Source organism: Polyodon spathula, chromosome 9 (genome assembly GCF_017654505.1).
Source record: "Polyodon spathula isolate WHYD16114869_AA chromosome 9, ASM1765450v1, whole genome shotgun sequence".
Taxonomy (NCBI): Eukaryota; Metazoa; Chordata; class Actinopteri; order Acipenseriformes; family Polyodontidae; genus Polyodon; species Polyodon spathula.
In genome coordinates, this window is record NC_054542.1 from 20,359,950 (window position 1) to 20,386,159 (window position 26,210).

At 37.1% G+C, this 26,210-nt stretch overlaps 1 protein-coding gene across 1 annotated transcript in view; it reads left to right on the forward strand.

The window, feature by feature from the left end:
- Positions 1 to 25,857, forward strand: part of LOC121320485 (AF4/FMR2 family member 1-like) — a 55,359-nt gene extending 29,502 nt beyond the window's left edge. The window contains exon 3 of the mRNA XM_041258852.1: positions 25,420 to 25,857. Coding sequence (XP_041114786.1) covers positions 25,420 to 25,623 — 204 coding nt within the window. The 3' untranslated portion in view covers positions 25,624 to 25,857. The remainder of the gene's footprint in view (positions 1 to 25,419) is intronic.
- The last annotated feature ends 353 nt before the right edge of the window (positions 25,858 to 26,210 follow it).

The window sequence follows — 26,210 nt, forward strand, 5'->3', positions numbered from 1 at the left end:
ATCCCCAGCCAGAATCTTTCCGTCTCAACCACAGCCAGTTGCTGCTCATTTCTGCTGCTTCAGATAAGTTCTTCACTGTGCGATGCAATTCTTAGCCTCTGAACCCAACATCTCTGAGAAACCGGGTTGTAGAGTGTGCCACAAATCTTCGACAATTCTTTGCTACCCACTTTCAGTTTTCAACACAGATGCTGTCTCCCTTACGCATCTGTTACGTGAATCTACTAATGTCGTTTCCATTCAGACCTTGGTGCACTTAAACTTCTCGGTTAGAGTTGAGACTGGTAGCTGCAGTATTCTTTTACCATAAAGTCCCACTCTGCTGAGGCAGCTTGGAACTCCCAACCATTTCCTGACATACGAATGTGCATTGCAGGTACCAGATTTTTAAATTATTGTAATGTGGTATTTTTACCCCTGAAATTGGTATAAAATAATATTTGGGGAAAGTCAGTACATTTTATTTATTTATTTATTTTTATTATTATTATTATTATTATTATTATTATTATTATTATTTATTATTATTAACCCTTTAGGCTCCTGTGTACAAGATGGTCATATTCAATAAAGCAAAACACAAGTTTTATTTATTTTTACATTATTTTTGAATGAACGTGTGTGTGTCAGCAAAATGTGTACACCGTAAAATAAGCGTTTTATATACATATAAAATTGTACTTTTTATGTAATGTACAAAATTACACACACAATAGATAAAAGGATTACAAAAAATGTTTTTTTATTTGGTAAAATAAAATGAAATACTATATATATACTTTAGAGTTGATTTTTTCCTGCGATATCGCCAACTCTTCTCAATGTCTTCACAGTCAGATATGGATTTATGCATGGAACGCAATTGGATAATAGTCATCTGATTTCGATCTCTTTCCCGACTTCAAAACATATATCACATTGCAAACATTGCCACAGGGCATGTATACAATCGGATAGATGAGAAAAAAAACAAAAAAAACATGGAAGAGACAATAAACCTTGACGTGCGCAGGTACAGCATCGTACTGCAAGTGCTCTTTCATTTGATGTACATGCATATGTTAGTCCCCCATGAAAAGCGCAGCAATTTTTTCCAAATTCTGCGGCAAAGGTCTGATTTCTGCAGCAGAAATTGTAAACTTGGTTGCTTTTCTGCAAGCAGAATCTGCCTCTAACCAATACCTCATCAGCAAGTGCATAAAAGTTCTGTGTGTTATTCTTTCTTGTCGCTTCTTTTGGTTTCGGCTGCTCAGTCAGGCACTGGGAAGCCGAAATGGGAGCTGACTGCTTAGAGCCTGGAGGGAGGGCTGCCCTCAGTCACGGATTTCCTGAGGTTTTCCTGGTCGGGTTGGAGAGAATGGGCTCTCTCCCCTTGGAGATTCTATTTCACTTGCTGTGGATCTAGTTCACATTACTTTTTCACATTACCAGCACCTTGGCTGGATGTTACTACTGCTTGTCACAAGAAACGGTTTATTTTTAATATTAATAATACTATTTATTGAATAGACCTGAGGCAGTTCAGAGTGTGCCAAGTGTTTGTGTGTGAACAGCAGTCCCCTGAAACTGCTGACAGCCATAACCTGAGTATGACTCAAATCTGACCTGCGCACACCACAGCTGTAAAAGCAGTCATGCCAGTAGAAAATGTAGGACAGCGTCACAGAGCAGTTTGTCAAGACTGTAACTTTGATCTGTTAAGCATTCATCGGGTAGTATGATACTGTCGTGATTATCAAAACATCTCAGTTCTGACAAGCTCCAGTGTGACACTAAGTGTCTTTTGATTTCTTATTTACATTTCAATATTTCACAAATGTTTTAATCCGATTTTCAGTGTGTGATGAACTAGAACTGTTTGAAGGGGGTTGACTAGTAGAATACTAGTGTATTACCCAAATAATCCTTCAAACCATAAGCAGACCACAGCAACACCAACACAGTGGATTTGGAATAAATATTGTACAGTGGTCCTGAATACCTGAACATGTTGTCGGAACAAGTGTTTGTGGCAATTGGATTTGCAGCAAAAATATAGTTAAGGCTCTTTGCTTTTGGTTTTGATTTTTCTTTAACTTTCCCAGGAATTTCTCTGTGTTTATTACAAAAAAAAATTAAAATGGGTGAAAATTGGTGTAAAAAATAGGTTAATTTTAGCGGACGGGAGGGCAGCAAAAAACAACAAATAGACAAGTACTGAAAAAAAGCAGTTTAATGCCGTAGTAACAAACAGAACTGAATGTGGTTGAACTGCAACTGAACTCAAAACACTGTTTCCCACCCCCGTGTTTGTGAAACCATTATCTCTAATCCCCCAATAAAAATCTTTTTTTTTCTTTCTAATAAACAGTTTACTGTTGGTGATTTAACCATTTCGCCTATAAACAATTTTCATTAAATAATGAGGCCAAATTTTACAAAATCAACATCCATTGCAATTATACATTTAAATACATTGACCAGCCTTATGAAGCCTTGCCAGACTCTGATATAAGGGGCTTCAGTGTAAATTCCAAAAGTCCTGCATAGTGCAGGACCACAGCTGTCTTTTAAAGTGTCTTTTCTGAGGATTGTTCTGCTGCAGTTTTGGATGTAGCTGAATTTAGAAAATATTCCCTCCACATCAGCCAAGCCAGACGAGACGCTGAGGATGTGTGAAGCAGCATGGCTCAAATTTGGAAAGTCTGTGAGATGGATTATTCAGAATTGAAACCGCCGTTGTCTGGAGAAGGCACTGCCATCCACATATGGAATTCGCTTTCCAGTTTGTACAGTTTTTCCCACCCATTTTGGCATGAAAAGTAGTTCACTAGCTGCACTATCTGTAAAGCGTGAAATGTGTACATCGTGGGCGTTAGTTAACAGTACGTACAGATATGCACTTGTGTCTCTTGTCTGTGTGTATCTGAAACAAAAACACATTGGAAATGTGAAAAAACACCACGTTAGCAAAAGTGTCCAACCATTTAAAGTGGAGATATCAAAAACACAGGCCAAGTTTGAAGAAACAATTGGGGCAACCTTGGCCAGCAACAAGCAAATAGGCACAACTGTAAAAGGCTCATCAACTAGTCTCAGCCATGCCCAAAACAGCAACACACATTCTCCCCACTCATTCACTCACTCCCCCTTTGGTGTGACCCGTTCCCCTTACAATAGATGTAACATAAGACATACGAGATAAACTGAACAGACAAGAAGTCCTGCAACAAAGCATTTGTCCGGTTCGTTACAATATATTGAATTTGAAAGTGTCGTTATCAAAAAATAATGTGGTGTTTAATATCAAACTTGTACATTGTTAATACAACAAAACACGTTAAAATACACTGAGAGGTTTGTATCTAGCCTACTTTCAGCAAGCTTAAAATTATCAAAACTTTTAATAACATAATAACTGCATTAAACAAATATGCATTACATGTAGGTCTACCTTAAATTGTTTTCTATTATTTATTGATCCTGAGAGTCACTTTCATCGGTGTCATTTATTAGCAGTTCATCACGCTTCAGCTCCTCCTTAGCTTCAATGGCAATGACAGAGACCTGGTGTTTATTTACAGTATTTGCCAGCAGACCCGGGTCGTATTGGAGACAAGCGATTATTTGAGACCTGGCAATTATTTTAAGTTTTACTGTATATATATATATATATATATATATATATATATATATATATATATATATATATAAAAAAATTGCAGGCAAATGTTCCATTTTAAAACACAAAGATAATTATATTAAATGATATAGACATCACAATAAATACTTTCCCTGGTATATTTCCATGTTGACAAAACAAGTTAATATACATGTGCGTGGATAAAAATCTGCAAAAAAATGGGAGACTTTTTTTTACCTTACTTTGGCGACTTATTCTCTTGCTGTGACAGGATTTAACTTTTTTTTTTATTTTTCTTTCTACATTTCACCTAAGAGTGTTGGGAACTACACATTAAAAGTGAAATGGTGCTTTTGGCTGATTTACTTTTGCTGCGCCAATACCTTGAAACACGTAAACTACCCTTGCTGTGTAGAGTCTCTGGCAGTTCTTGCTAATAACTTGGCCTACCATTCCTCAATTGCATGTGTGTATCTTCTACTACATTGCCTTACTTTAACAGTCAGCTTTACATATATACATAGCCTAATTATTATTAACAAATACATATATCTAATGTATTTTCTAAATATAGTCATCTATTTTTATGTACTTGACTGGTCCAAGATTTGGGTGGAAAAAAAAAATATATATAATATAAAATATTAATTAAAACCATGGAATTTTTTGATAATAACCAGTATAAACTGAAAATGAAGAGCCCTAAATGTACTATACAATAGATAGCATTTCCTTCTCTTTCAGTAGCGGTTATGAAAAAGTTGGAATGGAATGTGCTTTTTTTGTGGGTAGACAAGAATAAGAGCAGAACAAGGTCTTAGTATTATCAATAATACAGTTAGTACATTTTGGTGTGGTAAGTTGTGCTGTGATCAGGAAAACACCTTCCAAATCATGCAAAGATAGAGCTATATTTCAATTACTATGACTATGGAGATATTGGTGTTTAACAGAAAACAGGGAACATAATAGAAGGGGTAGACTCTTTTTTTTTGTTAGTGTGAGTTGCTTATTTCCTGTTTTGTTTCTAGCTATGGGTCCCTTTTCATCATGCTTTTGCAATACATGAGTTCCCATTAAAGCAATCTACATTAGCCCTGACTGGGGTAAGTGACCTGTCAATGTAAGTAGATCTGTTTAAGGATTGTATAAAGTATAAATAGAATATGAAAATGGAAAGTACCATGGATAAATCCTAATACAGGCCAATAGATGAATTCCTGAAATGCAGATGTGTTAAGGGGAACTACAGTAAAACAATTTCCAGAATACGCTTTAGGTCTGCTGCACAATAATACTCTTTAGAAAGATGGAGAGCTTGGTGTTTAAAAAACTTTCTCTTAACACTGTCAGTCGTCATTAACAAAAGTGCAAGCCCGTAGTAAGAGGTCTGTGCCATGAAAAATATGAATGCAATACCAACAACCCAGCATCAGACATGCAGCAGTGTGACCTGAAGGAATTGAACTTATAAATGTAACATGAAAATGGCGGACTTTCATTACATTTCTGTTGAAATTTTGTTGTTTGTGAACAATACTGAAACAAAAGTGTCTGAACTCAAAATTAAGTTTAAAACCATTTTGGCTTTGAATAGAGGGGAACACTAAGTTGCCATACTGAGCTGATCTTACTGTAAGTGTTTCATGTTGTTGTTTTATGCATTCGTCCAGGTGTACACCCCTTGATTTAATGAGCCTCAGTACACTGTGTTTTGGTTATATTGTGATGCCAGATTTGGCTCCCTTTTAACAGACTTTCAATTTTAACTGCCAGAAAATAACCTATTGTCTGATAGTGTTAAATTCTGCATCAGACCTTGTACCACTGGACATTTTAGTATAGCATTAGTAACTACTATGTCAAGGAAATTTATGGTTAAATTAATTTTAATATAAGCATTTCTCAGTTAATTCTGTTGTCTGTAGTGACATGCTGTGGGGATTGGGTTGTTAACACCGATTCCAGAACTTCAAAGGTTGTAGATAAGACACAGGCCACAAACTGTGTTAACTCTTGGAAGCTCGCCTTCCAAAATGCTATCTGATTGACTGGCCTCCCAAGGTGTCATAAAACTTACCAAGGCAAGCTATAGCTACAGTAAGTTGTACCATTATTGTGTTAAAAGTTAGTTAAAATGATTTACAAATCATATTTAATTACATAACTTGTGGACACAAGTTTAATAGTTAATTTTAAGTCAGTTTCCCAATAAATCTGAAGTATTTTAAATGAATATTATAAACTCATAACTATTTTAAAATATTATTCTTTTGATTGTATTACGATGTGTTTTATATGCTTATCGTAATTTTGTATAGAGAATGAAACAACTTTGTATGATTCTCCAATAATTAAAGTTATATTGAATAGGAGGTTTAAATGATAAATGTAAAATCCTTTAAGAAAATAGGTGGATACATTCCGTTTTTAACACACCCTTTTTGTGTGATATGCAACTGTCTATCAAATACTGTGAACCAATGGAAGGACAAACAAGGATTTGTTTACAGTAAAAGGAAACGCCTATACATCGTGTTATAAAAACTCAAAACAAGGATTTTCTCTCTCTCTGGATTCTTGCTGGATTTGCTCTTTCTTCAAAACTTCTCATCGCTCTCAACTCATCAAACTCTGAAGATCTTCAATGAAGACGCAACGATGTAATCTTCAAAGCTGTCCCGGAGAAGATGGGCTCCCTCCAGTATGATGAAAGCTTTTGCCTACAGCCTTCACAGACATATTGCGTTGCTGCACAACTAACTTTCACAGAGAGGACAACCGTGTTAAGAAGACTTTGTTTTAAACATCGCACCAATAGAATAAATATCAAAATTATACTGTGTGTTTACAAGTAACTGAACTGAAGCCATGCTTTTGATATCGTCACTATACATAATGTGCGTTTATTCAATGAGATGTTAACATTGTATATGCATACTTAGCCACGTGAAAGCTGGCACATGTATATGTAATGCGTGACTCAACCAAACAATGCATGATGAACTATTAGGACTGCTTCAGTGTGTGTGTGTATTATTTATTATTGTATTATTGTTTGCAGACAAAAAGCTGCTGCCATTATTATTGTTTTTGAAAATTACCTCGTGGGAATGCATGGCTGATCAGCTATATAATATGATTAGTTGACAGTCACGCATCCATAGTGTACCTGTGCGGAATGTGACCGAGGGGTTAACAAGATAATTAATAGCTATTTAATCCCTCAGTCACCACTATAAAAACCTGCAGCTTTAGCTGCAATGGGTAGAGAGTGTTCAGGGAGTAAAGAACAGGAGTTAAGGACAGGAGAAATAAAAAGATAAAAACTATAACAACTGTTACTGTGCTGGAACCGCCAGCACAATATTTGTTAGTTTTTTGTTTGGCCAACATGCCCTTTTTGTTTTGTGTCTTTGTTTTATATAAATCTTTTATTTTTCATTTGTTTAATAAAACACTGAGCGTACTGTGCCTGTTTCACCCGCCAGTACTGCCTGTCTGTGTGTTCCTTTCTGGTGTGACGTCACCCCTACAGCCATTCTGTTGCACTCTTTCTTGCATATTGGCCATATAGAGGTGATTTATAATAGGTTTGGAGTAGACATTCAAGTCAGTTCTAGTGTTAACGATGATCATGACATATGAGTGCTGTAAAAAAAGATCACTTTATTACAGGAGAGATTCAGGTCTGGTCCTCTCTCTTACCACATATGGTCCATTACTCTTGAAATCAGGTAATGTAATGGCCGCCCAGTGCAAAGTGACAGCAGCAGAATGTCTCTTAATTAATATGGATTTTTATCTCATCTGATATAATTTAATACCAAGTAAAACTGTGTGACTTAATTTTTTAGGATATAATTGAACAACCGTCTCATAATTCTTTGTAAATTCCATCTGCATTTTAATTTAGTGTAAAAAGGCCAATTAAGTATTCACATCCATTTCACAAATTAATTTGTCCTAACTAGGAGGAATTACGCTTGTAAATATTGCAATAGAGCTCAATCTTATTAGTGTGCTTGTAAGACTTCTTTTTAATATGTGTGAATGTTGTGTTATTGTACAGGCCAACATGTAAAGTATTTATATTTTTTCAATATATTACATTATATGTCCACATGCATTACAAAACATCTAAGAGGGCTATAGAGCTCCAGCACTGTACGGGAATACGAAGCAGATAGTATTCTATATGTGTGTAAGTTGTTTATGATGTAAATAATCATATATTAAAGGAATTTGCTTATTTTCATCATCCCATTTTCTTCCCCCCTGAAACAGAATTTCTTAAAGATTTGCAATGGGGAAATTAATGGTGCAGATGTCTGTAATGACCTTATTACAGAAATGTAACCTTGTTCAACCTTGCTAGTAACCGGACCCTAAATAATTTGGCAGCTTCATTGAATATGCCATCTATCCATGAATGCAGAATAACTTATAAATGTGGATTAAGTACACAAATAATTGGATAATAAACAGACACAGTAAATTAGAGTTGTTTTTATTAACTTTTTTTATTTTATTTATTTATTTAAAATGTAGTTGTCACCAATGGTTTTCTCCCCAGTTTGGAATGCCCAGTTATTGTTTTTTATCCCAGCTGCTCTGGAAACAGAGGCTGAAACATGCGTCTTCCGAACAATGCAGATCTGAATGGCTACGCTGCAGACCTGCAGGCACCCTATCGGCCACAGGGGTCGCTGGTACGCAGTAAAGCTTGGATTCCCCTGCTGACCTAATCCCTCCCTACCCGGGCGGTGCCCCTAGGAACCCCCGGTCACCATTGGCAATAACATAGCCTTGATTCAAACCTGCGATCGCTTGGCTATAAGTGAATGATATGTTTATTATTAAAAGGGGAAACATTTTTTCATTTTAAATGGTCATCAGAAAAATGATTTTTAGCACTGTAAATCTTACAAGAATTCATTTACTTTATATATAAATAAAATATACTGTTCTTTAAATATTTGGTTTGTTGAAACTGGGTGCACAGTTTGTTTTGCCTGTCCGGTAGGACGATTTGAAATGTTCACTCGCATAATCTGTATTTAAGTGTGAAATTTCAACTTAAATTGCATTTTTATTAAAGATCTGCTTATACATTCTGCAATTCCTTAAACTGTTTATAATTCATCAAACTATACTCAAAAGTATATATTTTTTTGTGATAGGAATGCGATGGATATTTAAACTTAATATTGATTATCTAGGGTAAATTAAGGAAACCACATTGCTTTTGTATATAAATGTAATTATAGTATTTCAAAAGAAAATATCTAACTTCTCAATTAATGTAATTAAAATACCAAGAGTAACTTACTTTAATATATCCTTTTTATTTTTGTTGTATATAACTATTTTTAATATTTTAAACATTATTCCCCATTAACTTAAAGGCGTTATCTCTAACTGCTTGATTTAACATTAAAAAATAAAATCGGACAACTTAGTTTAATAGTAAAATTACTTTAGTTTAGTTCAATGTTACAAAATAAGGTAGATTAAAAGAATAAGAATAGGATTTTTAATAATATTCAAAAATGCATGTATATATTTAATCCTATAATTTTTATGTCCCATGGAAATAAAATAAATCTGCATATTTACCATACTTGGTTTAGAAACAAGTTGAAAAGTCTCAGTAAAGTTTTGACGCCTTGTGGTAAAGAGGATTTTGCAAAGTTCCAGTGTTCCTTGTGATTTTGTAAACAAAAGAATGTCCAGGGAGGGTCATTCCAGAAGCTTGCAGTGCTGTTCATAAAGGTAAAGTAAGAAGTTTAAGTGCTCCCTGGGCTCCTGAGTGGAGCATCCAGTAAAGGTGCTCCCTGTGGCTGATAGGGAGCCTGTGTTTCTGCAGGGGAGCCGCCAGATCTGTGTTGTCCTCCGGCGCTATAGGTCTGGTGGCCTCGCTGTGGATCCGCAGTGTGAAAAATGATGGATTGGCAGAAGCACGTTTCAGAGTGAGCTGAGGATATAGTTAATAATTGGGGGCACACTAAATTGGGGAGAAAACCAGGGTAAAAAAAAATTGGAGATGACTACATTTTTAAAAAAGAAACAAAAAGGTGCTCCTGTTTCTTGTGAGTGTAGCCAGTGTTGAATGCAGAGAGAGAGAAGTTGAGTGTCCCAAACAATCCTTTTTGAATCCTTACAAAACAATAGGCAGTCCCTTACAAATTATCCAATCACAGTCTCTTAATCTCTTACTTGGTCCTTGATCAGTTTCAAAGTAAACATAAATAGTCATGTATTCTTTCTGAACAAACTACTCCCATTTTCTCCAGACATTAAATGGCTTTTCATTCCATACCTGAATACACATCCAGTCTTTGAAGCACATCCTAGAGAGACTACGTATTTACTCAAAACAATAAACTAACGTGTGTTCTCAGCTGGGAGTCTCTTTGAATTCAAGAACATCGATCAAATTGTCATTTTGTTTACAATGGATATTTTGAAAGAAACTGCCACCTGTGAATAGATTTTCAAACCTCCCACAGTTTATTAAATATTTTGTAAGTCAGATTCCACACAAGTTTGACCAAATCCTATAATCTGTACAGTAATATTTAAACATTTATAAATTGTATGTTTTATTCTCTATAACCCCCTTTTTCAAAAACATAAAATATTGTAAGTCAGTATTTCGAAACATTCATATACAGTTTGTATCATTCCATGCTGCATTTACAAACAAATTACATTTGGAATAATTTTAAGCGCATTAAAACTAAAAGTAGTTTTCTAAAACAACTTTGCACCTTTTTCCAATACACATTCAAACCATATTCTGTAATCAACTGATCCATCTAAGTCTAAAATAATAATCAAATTATACACAGATTTACATTTAAAGGTGTAAATATCATTGACTTTATAAATAATTTTGTCCTGCAAATTATATTCAATAGCTCTTTAATATCACCATCATAACCACAGCTAATTTAGCATATTGGGTTAGCTTTAGCATAATTTACTTACTGTGTTTTATCACAGGTAAAAGTTATATGCCATATCTAAACAAGTGAAATACTTTGCTCCTTTTAAAACATGTTTTAGACTTTAATTTTGATAACATTATAGGCTATCAAGACTATGGAAGTGTAATTACTTTCTTGAACACATTTTTGTTCTTAAGAGAATTAAATATCTCTAGTACATTTATCTAGGTACATAATAAGACCTGGAGGGGGTGAAAGCTTTTTTTTAAGTAATCATTGCACTGATTCATAACATGCTAATGGTGTACTATATTGCTTTACATATGCATATTTCATATTAGTAGGAATCTTAGTGACATGCAAATTCGTTCCTGTCATCATATGCGTCTATCTGTCATTCAGTATATTACATTCAGTAGTTTTCAGAAAATCTCTACTAGGCTAATTTCTACTTTACTTGAAATTACTTTAGGGAATTAATTCATTTTTAGTTTGACTGTTAGTTTTAACATGTCAATTACTTGGGACAGAATTACCTGATATTTTTTCATTTTGGACTTTATTAAACTAGTTTCATTACTACATGATACATTAGTCTGACCTTGTCATTATTTCAATTTATTTTAATTTCCTATTAAGGCCAAAGAGAGGGATAGAGTAAATCTCATTTACTCATGTAAATGATGAAAAACACAGGAAAACCATGGCCATTTTCACATGGAAACCTGCATTTCATGTGATAATGTAAATGAGCTTGTTTGTCCCTATGTGGCACAGCTCTGAATATTGCAAGGGAACAAGTTACTGTGGGTTTCAAGACTGCAGAAAGTGAGAGGTTTTATGGTTGGCGGTGGTGTATTTCACCTTCGTGATAATGCAGGCAGCTTTTTTTATTGTTGTTTTTTTGCTGTGTGTCTGTCCTGTCATGCTGTATATCTCAAGTGGGTTTACAGTTGTGTATAAAACCACTTACAAATATACCATGAACTGCGGTGTACACTTGTTATAGTATTAAAGCAGCTGTTTGAGAATACCTTTGCTGTAAAAACTACGCTTGAATGAAAGGGAAATATACAATGGTTTGCAGAAGTATTCACCCCCCTGCAAAGTTTTCACATTTTGTTGGCACTTGAGCATACTCCATGACACTTTCAAATTAGACTTTACATGTAGAATCTACACAAACTATTCCACATTAAATGCATGTAGAATATAAATAAGTAAGATTTATAAAGAAAAACAGATTAATCTCAGGTGCATAAGTATGCAACCCCTTTGCTACTGCAGTCCTGTATCAGCTCAGGTGCAAATGATTTGTTTGAAAGGTCACAAAATTAGTGAAATGGTTTCAGCCTATGTGTACCCAAAGTGGTTTAACTTGTAGATAATTGCCCTCAGGTATATAAAGACCTTCAAGCTGCAAATCACATAGTGATCCAAGAAAGCAACCATGAAGACCAATGAGCTTTCGAAACAAGTCAGGGATAAAATGGTAGAGAGGCACAGAGCAGGAGAAAGGTACAAGAACATTTCAAAGGCGCTGATTATCCCTCTCAGCACAGGGAAGTCCATCATTAAGAAGTGGAAGATACATCATATCACCCAGACACTTCCCAGATCAGGTCGCCCTCCCAAATTGAGCAGCCGGGCAAGCAGGAAACTGGTTCGGGATGTCACTCTGAAGCCAACAATGACCTTGAGAGATCTGCAAAGTTCAGATGTTCACACATCAACAATAAGCCGGTCCCTACAGAAAGCTGGCCTGTATGGATGGGTGGCCAGAAAGAAGCCATTACTCAAAAAGCCTCATCTTAAAGCATGTAGACGATACTGCAGACAGGTGGAAAAAGGTTTTGTAGTCAGACAAGACAAAAATTTTACTTTTTGGTCTAAATTCCAAGCGTTACGTCTGCACAAGCCCAACACTGCACATCACCCAGTCAACACCATCCCAACTCTCAAGCATGGTGGTGGCAGCATTATGTTATGGGGATGCTCCTCTTGAGCAGGGACTGAGAAGCTTGTCAGGATAGAGGGGAGAATCCTTGAGGAAACATTTTTGAGTCAGCCATTTCAGCAGTACACTGACCCATAGCACAAAGCCAAAGCCACACTGGAGTGGTTAAACGAGAAGAGAATTAATGTTCTTGAGTGGCCCAGTCAAAGTCCTGACTTGAATCCAACCAGAAATTTATGGCTGATTGCAGCCTATCGGTGATCCCCAACAAACTTATCAGAGTTGGAGTAATTTTCCCATGAAGAATGGGCAAACATTTCACCATCCTACTGTGCAAAGCTAGTAGAGACCTATCCAGAAAGACTCAGCAGTAATTGCTGCAAAATGTGCTTCTACCAAGTACTGACTTAAGGGGCTGAATACTTACGCAACCAGTCTTTGCAAGTTTTGGTTGTCTGAAATATCAAGATATCGGATTTTAAAAAACTAATAAATTGCACATAGCATTGCTGGACGTGAGGGAGAGGTTAGAGGCCGTGTACACTTGTACAAAATACAGTGAGTATATGTTATAGCTAAGGCCCTGTGAAAATCGCTGGTATTTTCTTCACGTAATTCACGGCAGTGTCACAGGTAAAGTGCTGTATTTCACGGAATGTGTACAGATTATTAATACTTTTTTTAAACATCAAATATAGAGATCAATTTCAAAGTTATTCAAGCACTTTTACAATAGCTTGTGAAATGGGGTTGTAATTAACAACATGTTCACCATTTAGGTCTTGCAAAACAAACACAATGTGTAACCCATATTGATCATGGGCATCAGTCGACTCATCAGCGACCACCGACAAGAAACCAGACTGTTTTACCATTTCAATAATCTTCTGCTTGTGATACTCAGCAACTTTAGGTAAGTATTCAAGTCTCTGCTGGGCTCACCATTTGCTACACTCAGTCTGAACATAACTTTTGGTTATCCAATTTTTCAAGAGGGATATTTGCACAAACAAAAGCCTCTGTCAGGTCAACATTTAATGTATTTCATGCTTCACGGTTTTCAGTAGACCTTTGGAACATGGAAGTCACCGTTTTTTGTTTCTTTGTAAGTAAAGCAGTCGCACTACTGCTCTGGTTTTCCGCTTTTCTCTTTCGTTGAATTCTTGACTCTAAATGCCTGTGAGCAGTCGATTGTTGGTAGTGATCTACAGTAACGTTGCGGGACGTACAGAAGAGCTTGCCTCCATCGCTGTGTAAACCTCCTGCTAGATACTGCTTTACGTGATCTGCTGCAGGCACATTTTTAGCCTTTTTAGAGACATGCATTTTCTTGTTTACAATGTGCATATTCATTTATGTATGTATTCATTTGTATGTATGTATGTATTATTATTATTATTATTATTATTATTATTATTATTATTATTATTATTATTATTATGTATTTGTGTGTAGACGGACAAAAGCTGTCCGTTATTGTTATTTATTGTTTGAGACCGGTCTTGTAAAATGTGGTTGCCATTGGATGGGGTCCCCCATCCTGAGTTGCTCATGAAAATGTGACTGGAACCTTAATAAGGTAATTGTTTAATAGGTCCCAGGCCCCAGCCACAATAAAAAAAAAGACTCACTCCGGGCTCAGTGCATGAGAAGAGCAAGGAGATGAGAGCAAATGCTACCAGCCAGCAAACAAAGGTGCTTGTCTGTGACAAAGTATTGTTATTGTTAATGTTATTTTACTTTGGCCAGTGTGCCATATATTTTGTGTTTTGTTCAACTGTTTGTTTTGTTTGTTTCATTAATAAAAAGCTGAGTGCACTTGTGTCTCCTGTTTGCTCGTTTCCCTCGTTTCACCCTGCAGCTCTGATGCAATTGTGTAGTATTTTAATTTCCCGTCTAGATTGCATATACACTACCGGTCAAAAGTTTTAGAACACCTCCATTTTTCCAGTTTTTATTGAAATTTATGCAGTTTAATGTCTCAATGTACTCTGAAATTAAAGCATAGAACAAATAAACAATTGGAGATAAAAAAGCAATCATGGAATCGTTTTGTTTAACAAAATTTAATCTAAATTTTTGACTCAAAGAAGCCACCTTTTGCAGATATAACAGCCGAACACTCTTGTGGCATTCTTTTTACGATGGAAATCAAATATTGTTCGGAAAGTTCTTCCCAGCACTTTTGCAGAAGTTCCCACAAATGTGTTGCACTTGTAGGTTGCTTTGCTTTCACCCTTCTGTTCAGTTCATCCCAAACCAGCTCGATGGGGTTTAAGTCTGGAGACTGTGCTGGTCATTCATGATTTTTGGTAACCTAAACTTTTTTTTTTAACCTCTGGCAGTTTACCCAGGTTATTCACTGGACTTGAACTGCTTAAATTTCAATAAAAACTGGAAAAATGTGGGTGTTCTAAAACTTTTGACCGGTAGTGTAGTCACATGACAATCACTGCACAGCACTATGCGAATAGTACACGCAGGGACACAGCAGAGCTGTACAGTTAAATTAATGTGATTTTTAAAATTGTATTTAATACAGATAGTTAAATGTATTTATTTATTAAGAATTAGTTATTGCATTGTACAATGTCTTATGCATTGCCTTCTAGATCAATCTGAAATCTAGCATATACAATTAAATCAGGAAACGATATTCACATTGTGCAATTAATGAATATGACTGATTATTTTATTTTTGATGTGCTTTGTTTTGCTGTGCTTTGTTAAACAAAACATATGAGCTACAATATGTACCAGTCAGACCTTGTGCTGCATAATCAGTTGCTGTAAAACTGCGATCAAGTAAAATATTGACAGTTTACACACAAAATGCAGATAAAAAGTTCACAAACACACACATACAAATATGCATTTGCACATACTGTGATTTATCTATCTATGTTTAAATAGGCACAATACTTAAGTTTGTTATTTTAGAAGACTATCTAAATTCCCTTTTTAAGAAGTTCAGTCAAGTGGAAATGTATGTTTTCTGTACAGTAAGAATCTCTTCTTCCTCCTCCTCTTCTGTTGATGTCACACGTTCCATGTCTTCCCAAAACACAGCCAATTTTGGTTCTCAATTAAGGCACGTATTTAGGCCCAGGATATGCTGGATTTAGACCCCTGCAAAACCCTGAAATTTGTTTTCGGTTGGGGACATTGCCACTTGCACCCGCGCTGGGGGAGGACCTCCATGCCCCCCTGCACCCGCACTGGGGGAGGACCCCCATACCCCCCTGCACCCGCGCTGGGGGAGGACCCCCATACCCCCCTGCACCTGCGCTGGGGGAGGACCCCCATATCCCCCTGCACCCATGCTGGGGGAGGACCCCTATACCCCCCTGCACCCGTGCTGGGGGAGGACCCCCATGCCCCCCTGCACCCGCGCTGGGGGAGGACCCCTATACCCCCTGCCTTCTACTTGGGATTTCTAGCCTCCTACTTTAAATAAAATTGAAAAGACAACCCTGCTTTGATCAACTGTGTTTTGTTTTGCTATTTTCTATTGATCATTTTCATATACACTTGGGTGAACGTACTCCTGCTGTAAGGCAGCCATGGCTAGTACCTAGGCAGCCAACTACCACAGCACCTGCCTGTGTGTGTGTTAATACCACCTGGACGCGTGAGAGGCCTCTTTGTCTCTCTCGTCAATCAGAAGATACCCACACAGTAACAGAACACCCTTTACACCCTTCTTCAGCTGTCCTGAAAATAAAACATTATTTAATAATGTACACCTTCTGTGTGCATCCAAATTATATATATATATATATATATATATATATATATACACACACACACACACACACACACACACACACACACACACACACACAGTGGCTCTCAAAAGTATCCCCCCCCACCCCACCTTGGACTTTTTCCACATTTTATTGTGTTGCAACATGGAATCAAAATTGATTTAATTAGGAGTTTTTGCCACTGATCAACACAAAAAAGTCCATAATGTCAGAGTGATAAATAAAATCTACAAATTGTTCAAAATTATTTAAAATTATAAAACAAAAAATAATTGATTGCTTAAGTATTCACCCCCTTTGCTATGACACACCTAAATAAGTTCTGGTGCAACCAGTTGTCTTTCGAAGTCACATAATTAGTTGAGTGGAGTCCACCTGTGTGCAATTAAGGTGTTTCACATGATTTCAGGTTAAATACACCTGTTTCTGGGAGGTCCCAGTTAGTACATTTCCTAACAAAAACTACATCATGAAGACGGAGGAACATTCAAAGCAAATCCGGAATAAGGTTCTTCAAAAGCACCAATCAGGTAGGATATAAGAACATTTCCAAGGCATTGAATATCCCCCGGAGCACAGTAAAGTCCATTATTAAGAAATGGAGAGAATATGGCACAACTGAATCTGTCTAGAACAGGCCATCAAAAACTGAGTATCTGGACGAGAAGGGCAGGGAGGCCACCAAGAAGCCTATGGCAACCGTAAAGGAGTTGCAGTCTTCCAGACTGAGCTGGGAGACACTGTGCAAAAGGGAACAAAAGCCCTGATGCTTCACAAAACTGGCCTTTATGGGAGCGATTGTTGAAAAGAACTCACATCAAACCTCGGCTACAATTTGCCAGAAGGCATGTGGGAGACTCTGAGACCAAGTGGAAGAAGATTCTATGGTCTGATGAGACCAAAATAGAGCTTTTTGGCTTCAGTGGTAAGTGCTATGTTTGGTGAAAGCCTAACACCACACATCATCCTGAGAACACCATCCCTACCATGAAGCATCATTTCCCTACCTGGAAAGCTTGTGAAGATAGAGGGCAAAATGGATGCAGCAAAGTACAGAGAAATCATGGAGGAAAACCTGCTGAAGTCTGCAAGAGACCTGGGACTTGGGAGAAGATTCATCTTCCAGCAGGACAATGACCCCAAAGCCACACTGGAGTGGCTTAAAAACAAAAAGGTCAATGCCCTGGAGTGGCCCAGTCAAAGCCCAGACCTCAATCCAATTGAGAATATGTGGAAGAGTTGAAAATTGCTGTTCACCAAAGATCACCATCCAACTTGACAGAGCTTGAGCAATTTTGCAAAGCAGAATGGGCAAAAATTGCAGTGTCCAGATGTGCAAAGCTGGTAGAGACTTATCCAAATAGACTCATGGCTGTAAGTGCTGCCAAAGGTGCTTCTACCAAATATTGATTTGAGGGGGTGAATACTTATGCAATCAAGTATTTTCTGTTTTATATTTGTAATTAATTTAAAACAATTTGTGGATTTTATTTTTCACTTTGACATTATGGACTTTTTTTTGTGTTGATCAGTGGCAAAAACTCCTAATTAAATCCATTTTAATTCCATGTTGTGTGTGTGTGTGTGTGTGTGTGTGTATATATATATATATATATATATATATATATATATATATATATATATATATATATATATATATATATATATATATATATCATTAGTGTGTGTTACCCCTATCCTTATACAAAAATGTACAAAATAGCAAAACAAACAACTGTCAGCGATATATAGATACCAATATTAATTTCTTGGGTTAATCACGATATTAATAAACAAAAAAAATAATTGTGACAATTACTAATGCTGAAATTATAATGCATATGTTTATACACAAGTGTAATAGGTACAGTATTACTTTACCAGTCTAAAATCTTAAGGATTTAAATAGTATAATGTCGTACATTGCATTATAGAATATTATTAATTTATGAGACTGATGTGGATAGGGGTATATCCTAGTTTAATACTACTATATAAAGGCAACTAATTACAGTACATTCTTAGGGGAATAGAGCACACACACAGTAGTAAACATTCATTGTAAGGTCAGTGTAGTAGAATTGTATTCTTGAAGTCCTGTTTTTTCTTTGACTTTTTTAAAGTATTTTTTAGTTGCAAGCAATAATTGGTATGGATTTGTCGAGGATATTACAGTTTAATAAAAAGCATAAAATTATAAGCAATAAAATACTCTGACAGGCAATAAATATTATTCATATAGAATGGTGTCTAGCAGAACTGGTAAAGAGACAGCTTATTCTCAATAGCTTCAGAGCGGAAGTTTAATACACAGTAATTCCAGCTCATTGCTGCAGTCTTGAAAAGTCACCTCAAAGTGTCATTGTGTAGCTTAAACCACTAAATTAATTGTAAAACCTGATTTTGTTGAAATGACGTCACAGTAGTATTAACTGCTCAAATGCATAAAGAACCACGAGACATGCTGGCTCATATGCACAACACTTACTGTCTCCTTTATCATGCCAGTAATAGGGTTTCACATGACAGTATTTCGTCGGGTGATAGATAAAAGCCATTTACTATAAAAAAAATAAAAAAAAAATCACAACGTTAGAATTAAGTGTCCTTGGAGACTAATTTTCTCATTAACATATTTGTCCGATTCAAAAGCTGTATGGTGCCGTTAATTGACCCGTACCGATATCATAATTACCGCGTGCCTCAGACCAGGCAGAGGATGAGATGAGATCATTTCTGTGTTTACCAACATATATTTAAGCCAATAGTAATCTTTTTTTTTTTTTTTTAAGTCTATGGTTAATAATCTAATAATTTGGTAATTTAAGTATTTTCTTCTTTGTAATGCATACATTAAATTGCATTGGTAACTCATTTGAACATGATGCTACAATAATAGACTACTTACTAGTTGGGAAACGTAAAAATCAGGTTTGTAGCCTATTCATTGTTCTGTGGAGAAACTGGCAGGCTTCGGTGCACTTGTGTGGGCTGTACATCGAGAGGAGGGAGATATCTTGGAAAAGGGTCCTCCTAGAAGAGTAAGAAGACCCCGCAGATCTGACCTTCTGGATTACTCTGATGATGTGATTTGTAGGAGAACATGGTAAAGGTACATCCTGTACATGGTAAAGGTTCACATTCCATCTATTCAGACACCTGTGGGTCCAGATACTCAAGCAGTCATTAAGCTGACTGACTTGTATGTTACCAGTTCATTTATACAGTATTTAACTTTCAGTGATACCATTTAGAATGCATAATACAAATAATAATAGTACTAATAATAATTACTTCAAATTAATACATACATAAATTAATATGCACATTATAAACAAGAAAATTCATGTCTCTAAAAAGGCTAAAAATGTGTCTGCAGCAGATCACGTAAAGCAGTATCCAGCAGGAGGTTTACACAGCAATGGAGGCAAGCTCTTCTGTACATCCTGCAACATTACTGTAGATCACTACCAACAATCGACTGCTCACAGGCATTCAGAGTCAAGTATTCACTGGAAGAGAAAGGCAGAAATTCAGAGCAGTACTGGGACTGCTTTACTTGCAAAGAAACAAAAAACGGTAAGTTCCATGTTCCTAGTCCACTGAAAACCGTGAAGCATGAAACACATAAATGTAATAATGAAAAATCAGAATATCTTTATTAAAATTGTGTCTAGTAAATATTTAAGATGCCAGCATACTTTTGTTCTTGTTTCAATTTGTTAATTCATCACATTATTGGTACACCTTTACCATACACATGCTCTAGATACCGTTGTTCTTAGAGAGCGTTCTGAATTATGTTTGTTTGATAAACAGTTCCAAGGTTATTTTCGGTCAGTTTTGCTCGGTCATGACATCACTGTTATTGATTAATAAATACATTCTGTGGGTGAAATAAAGTTTATAATATGTGGCGATGACATCATGAGCTGGCTGGTCTCTGAAGAGACAGAGAGCAGCACTTGTCACCACCACAATTATAAAAACTGTACAAAAAAGAAATATAAAAAGTGACAGCTTGAAACACGCATTTCAGATATTTCTGTCAGTGTGAGAACCTTAAGCAAGTTTTTAAAAAGCTATTGCCAAATATACATAAAAGTTTGCCAATATCTTTCAGAATGTCAGTTGTTACTACTTCTTATTTTGTGCTGAGGTATGAATTTATATTTTTAATTATAGTTCGGCAGGAGGGTCAGACACCAATCTCTGCGTCACAAATTGAATCATTCAATTTACACTTTAGCTAATTAAGATCGTTAGCACTATAAATACCCCTCTTCACTTTCCTCTCAGTTGCATTTCGGTCGTAACCCACCACCTCCCCATCTCCACCTGTCTTAAAAACAATTTCTATATTTTATCAATGGGGGTCTCCATTCGGCCAGGCAGCGAGCCCTCAAACCAAGTTAGGTTTGATGCCAGATGAAAGTGTATATGCAACATAATTCTCTGTAAAATTGCATACTCCACATTCTCCACAATACATAGTTGTACTAAAACATTTTGTGATTGGTGTTTGTCCTGAACTACTGAAGTGAAGGTGGGTGCCTGTATGTTTCATACATTTCAAGTCTTTCTGTATATCAGAGATTTGAATATTGCTAGTAAACCAGTGATGATGAAACACTAAGGACCGGGGTGTATGGAGGCTGTTTGTCTGTCTGTCTGACGGTGTTTCTGTATATCTATAGTGCTGCTTGCCCAATTGTGATGAAACTTGCAAATTAGCTTCTTTAGCACAAGCTTTTGGGGAGTTTTACTGTTCGTCCATCTGACAGTGTCTGTGTCACATTTATATAATTTTTAATTAACTGTTGTTTCACAGTAAAAATTATCTTGCCTCTTCAAAGTGTTGAGTAGGTTGTGTAAATCAATGGAAAAAAAAAATCCCATTTAAATGCATCAACATTTCAGGTTGTAACACAACAAACTGTGAAAGTATATATATATATATATATATATATATATATATATATATATATATATATATATATATATATATATATATATACACACACACACACACACACCCGGCTTGGAAAAATAACAACATTTGATTGGTTAAACAGCATCCCATGACCGCGCGTATATATAGTGTATAGCATGGCTTGCATACTAATGACCTGCCTCGCCCTGAATAAATCACTACACACCACTACATTCTAAATTCCATGACAAACTGCCATTTTATTTGTTGTTATTTACAAAACCACTGCAAAAATGAGTGACACTCCACCTTTTCCTTTAATATATTTGGGGATAGAACGCCACATAACTGGTACAATACCAACTTTGAGTGACAGCAATCCATCAGAAAAAAAATAAATAAATAAGTGCACCAGCAAGAGTAATCACATAACAGTAGATGAGTAACAGCTAAAAGAAATAGAGATTTAAAAAACCACAAACAAAAAGCTACAGCACAGGTTGGTTAATGTATTTTTAATTTTATGGAAATAAGTCAAAAAAATCTCAACAACATTAAGGGAATTTTATGCCAGTGCAAGAAGTTCAACTGAGGACCAGTAGTCAGTCTCCAGTTTTCTAACACTGAGCTGGACTAAACACATATTTTAACAGTAGAAGTTTTAGTATCTCTGCTGACAGTGAGTTTAAAACCAGCAATAGTGTATTCCTGTCAGTCAGGAAAACTCTTAGCAAAGCAGGTAAAAACAAGGCCAGACACCAGCCCCCGAATTACCAGCCTGGATTGGAAGTGTCTGAGGGAAACAGCAGGCACTGTCCCCTGCACACCGCGGCCGGATTGGTGTGTAAAGTCTGATTCGATCATCAACTTAATCTGGCATGACTAGGACGCGAGGGTGTCCGACACTAGAATATATGTACCTCACATATAACAAGTTCACAAATTCACTTCAAGATCTGGCTTCAGTCTCCATCGCAGCTGCTCTCCTTAATTCCTTAATGTCATTTGAAACTCTGCCCATCATCACACCCTGTGCGCAGTGCCCTAGTTTCTAGTGAGATGACACTTTTGATGCAGAAATTCAAAAAATTCCCAGCGTGGTATATATCATGGGAACCCCACGGCCCATTGTTTGTACCTTACATATAAGCCCTGTTATGACACGAAATGTAACATATAAAACAAACTGCAAATATAAAAAGAAATAACACTAAAAATCATTATGAACTGGGCCCTCCAGCCACACCAAGGGGTATTCTACAAAATTCATACAGTCCTAACCCAGGTCCAGGACAAAATGTGGTTTTGGGCCTGTCCTCTGGGTGTGCTGGCATTTGCCAGTTTCTGGACCTCAGAACTAAAGTTGAGAAAACTGAAGCACCCACCAGCCAGTCTTGTATTTCATCAGGGAATGGAAGCTTCCTTTTAAATTCATTTATTTAACTCCCAGTAATTGATACAGATGCGTACATCACCATCCTTTTACCTGGTGTACACTGCAGGTGCTAACCACAGTCTGCTACTTGGGTTAATTATTCATAGCTATAACATGTCCTTGATTTGTTTAGTGATCTCTGCCCTGAGATGCATTGTCATGGGGGGGGGGGGGGGGGGGGGGGGGGGGGGGGGGTATGCAGACTGGGGGATTATTGCGAGTCAGAATGTAATAAGCAAGGGTGGTGTAACCAGGTGTAGTTCAGGTGTAGTTGACCATAGATCCATGTATTGCTGAATTAAGTGCACAAACGTGTGTGTGTGTGTGGTGTAGGGGTGGGTGGCGGGGGGGGGGGGGGGGGGGGTAGGTAGGGGTTAGGTTGTTCTGCTGACCCAGGTCTTCCAAATGAAGGAACAGAGCAGTCCTCAATGTCATCCTTGTCTGAAATTGCTGATTGAACAACAGCCAGAGAATTTAAATTATTGCCATGTTTCCCACTGCTTCTGTGACTGCAGGAATTACTCTCGCCTACACTATTGATGTGCCCTGGTATGTCCATGAGAATGGAAAATCCCTGGCCAGTGATACAACAAATTTTAAAATCCTGCTATATTTCATATTTTGTGAGAAAATCAGTTCCAAGAATGACAGGTGGCGCTAAGTTTTCTGCCACTAACAGTTCATACCGTGTAGAGAACTGTCCCAATGTCTTTATTAAAGACACCATGTTTTTGGCAAAAAATTGTTGCATAGATGCTGTGACTATGCCTATAGCTTGCCATCGCTGATGGCTCTGTGCTATATTAATATCAATCAGAGAAACAGCAGACCCCGAATAAAGAAAAAATAGTCTGATTTTCGCCTCCTATTTTTGCACTTGCCTGGGTGGACCACTTTTTTTCTGTCGCTGAAACTGGCAACATTTCAAATTGGGTCACCTCTATTGTGGATTTCCTCTACACTTCATTTCCGCGGTACTGCATTCGAGAGCAACGTAGGCAATTGGGACATTCATGAGCTATGTGCCCTTATCCTTCACATTCATGACACCAGGGGCCTCTGGGCCTAGGTTTGTTGTTGTTGTGATTCACAGCAGCAACTTCATGGTCAGTGGTTAAACGTTCCAGATGCTGAGCCATGTTTGCAACAGCTGATTCTAATCGGTCTAATCTGTATGTTTCCTGAGAGGGCAGAAGTACAGCAGCAGAGTTAGTATTGGAATAAGCCATATTCGTTCCAAACTGTAAATATGCAAGTTCAAGAGCCTCCTCTACAGTTTTTACATTGGCCTGTGCAGGTATATGGTTTCCAACAGACTCAGATAGACCGTCAACAAAATGGTGAAACTAGATTTTTCCTTTAGCCTGTGGCTGCAAACCGGGTAGCGCTTTGTCAAGTATATGTCATAAATTGTGCAAAACATTTGTGGTGACTCACCGGGTAGCTGTTTCTGAGCCTCAAAAGAGCGTAGATAACTAGGTTGATCCGCCTCCAGTAAGAACACAGTATCCAGTGCTGCCCAAACATCATTGTACAAGTTCTTCTGTGCAGTGGTAAGTTGAAGAAAAACAACTAGGGCTTCTCCCTCTAATAATGTAATAACTCACAACTCGTTAATTTTAAATAACCAACTAATTTTATTCCGCACGTCAGCTTGTGTACATACATCAAACGCCTCAGACTCTGCTAAAAGAAAACTTCTCTCTATCGGTGCATCGATAATTGTGTAGGAAAAGTGTTTGGTGACACTAAATGAGCATTAGACTATGTAAAATGTGCAGAAAAGGTTTTCAGATTGTCAGGAAATGCTTTCTCAGTATCACTGATTGGTACTGGAAAACTGCATAGACAAGGCAGGAAATACCATCATACAATTAACAAGTTTTAAAAAGTTCCTTTCTGTTTTAAGTGATACCTTTCGGCTTAAAACGTGTTAAAATGGAAATTTGGAAATAAAACTGTTATAAAACAGTGGGGTCACCACTGAATCAAAGCGATTTCTCAGCTCTGAAACTGCCGGTTGATGCTCGTTTCAGAAATGCAAGATGTGGACTACAATAAATGCAGTCCTGAATTTTAAGTTTTTATTTGCTTTTTGCAAAGAGAAGAAAGTCTGGCTCGTACCAACAGAAAGCAAGTAGCAGGTGGGCTGTGTGTTTTACTTACAGCCACGTGTACGGTACACTATTTATTTCTGTAAAGTGTGTGCGGTATGTGTAAGGTACTGTGCACTATCATATCCTGTCAATGCTGCATCATTGTCTGTTTGTGTTAATTGTGTACTAAGTAGGCTACCATAAAAAAAAAAAGCGCATGCGCTAAAATCATTCTTTCAATTAAAAAAGGAATCTTTTATTTTCACATTGTAGTACAGTAATGTGCAGCAGCATGGTTTATTTTGTGTTACCAGTACCCTATAGGCTAAAGTAAGAATAAAGCAAGCCAAGTATTAATTTGATTTTAATACTGTATTGTATACTGTATATGCCTACTGTACAGATTTATATTTTTACATACTGTAATGTGTATAGAAAACTGTAGCAGGGCAAGTTCTGTGCTGTCTATAGACACATGCAAGCTCCTGCAGGGAGGAGGCGATGGCCCTGTTGGTCCCGCCTACCAATCATGGCGATGACACAGAGAGGTTTGGTGAGGGTGTGTCGCCTGGCGCTCTCTGAGTGGTCGGGAGGCAGGTCTTGGGAGGACAATTGGCCAATAACATGCTGTGATTCCCTCTGTCTTGCCTGTGTAGGAGAAAAGCCAGCTGGAGGCTGGTTCAGAGAGCTGGAGTAAAAGCAAAGACACCCAGAAACCAGAGAAAGAAAGCGTGGCCGGTTTCCTGACAACACCAGGGCACAATTTAAAAGGCAAACGAGCAAGACGGATAGCGGAGGAAGACAACCACGAGGCAGCACCACTTTACGGACCCAGACCGACAGCTGGACGGTGGCTGTGATGTACAAATCCTAGTTAGCAACAGGGGCCCTTGTAAACTCTGTTCCTCTTTAGTGAGGGGAGACCGAACTGTCAATAACGCTTGCGCCTTGCCGATTAGCAGAGGTTGCGGGGCAAGGCAGGTACCACCGGGGTAAAACAACTAAATAAATCTGAGCGCCGTTTACAGTTTCCAATATCTGTCTCACGGGTGTTTATTGAATTCCCCACACACCCCCACAAGAACACATTAATGTTATTTTAGCGCAATGATTCATACATTTAAAATAAAGTGAGCACTGTAGATTTGTGTGTGTGTTTGTGTATTTTTTTTTAGTTTTTCTTTTTGTCTTTTTTTTTAAAACCGGATACCTCATTATTCCGGACAAAAGGTCCGTCTCCAGACAAGGGACTACTGTATTTATCTTTCTTATGATTCCTATTAATTAATTTTAGAAAAAAAAAAAAAAAAAATTGATTTAAGTGTTCCCAAATTAGAACACTAACATAAAATGGGCTAAAATACAGTGTAAATGATTAATCAATAACTTGTATCATCTCACCTATCTTTTACAGTACAAGATTACTTTTATCGACTCTGCAATCTTG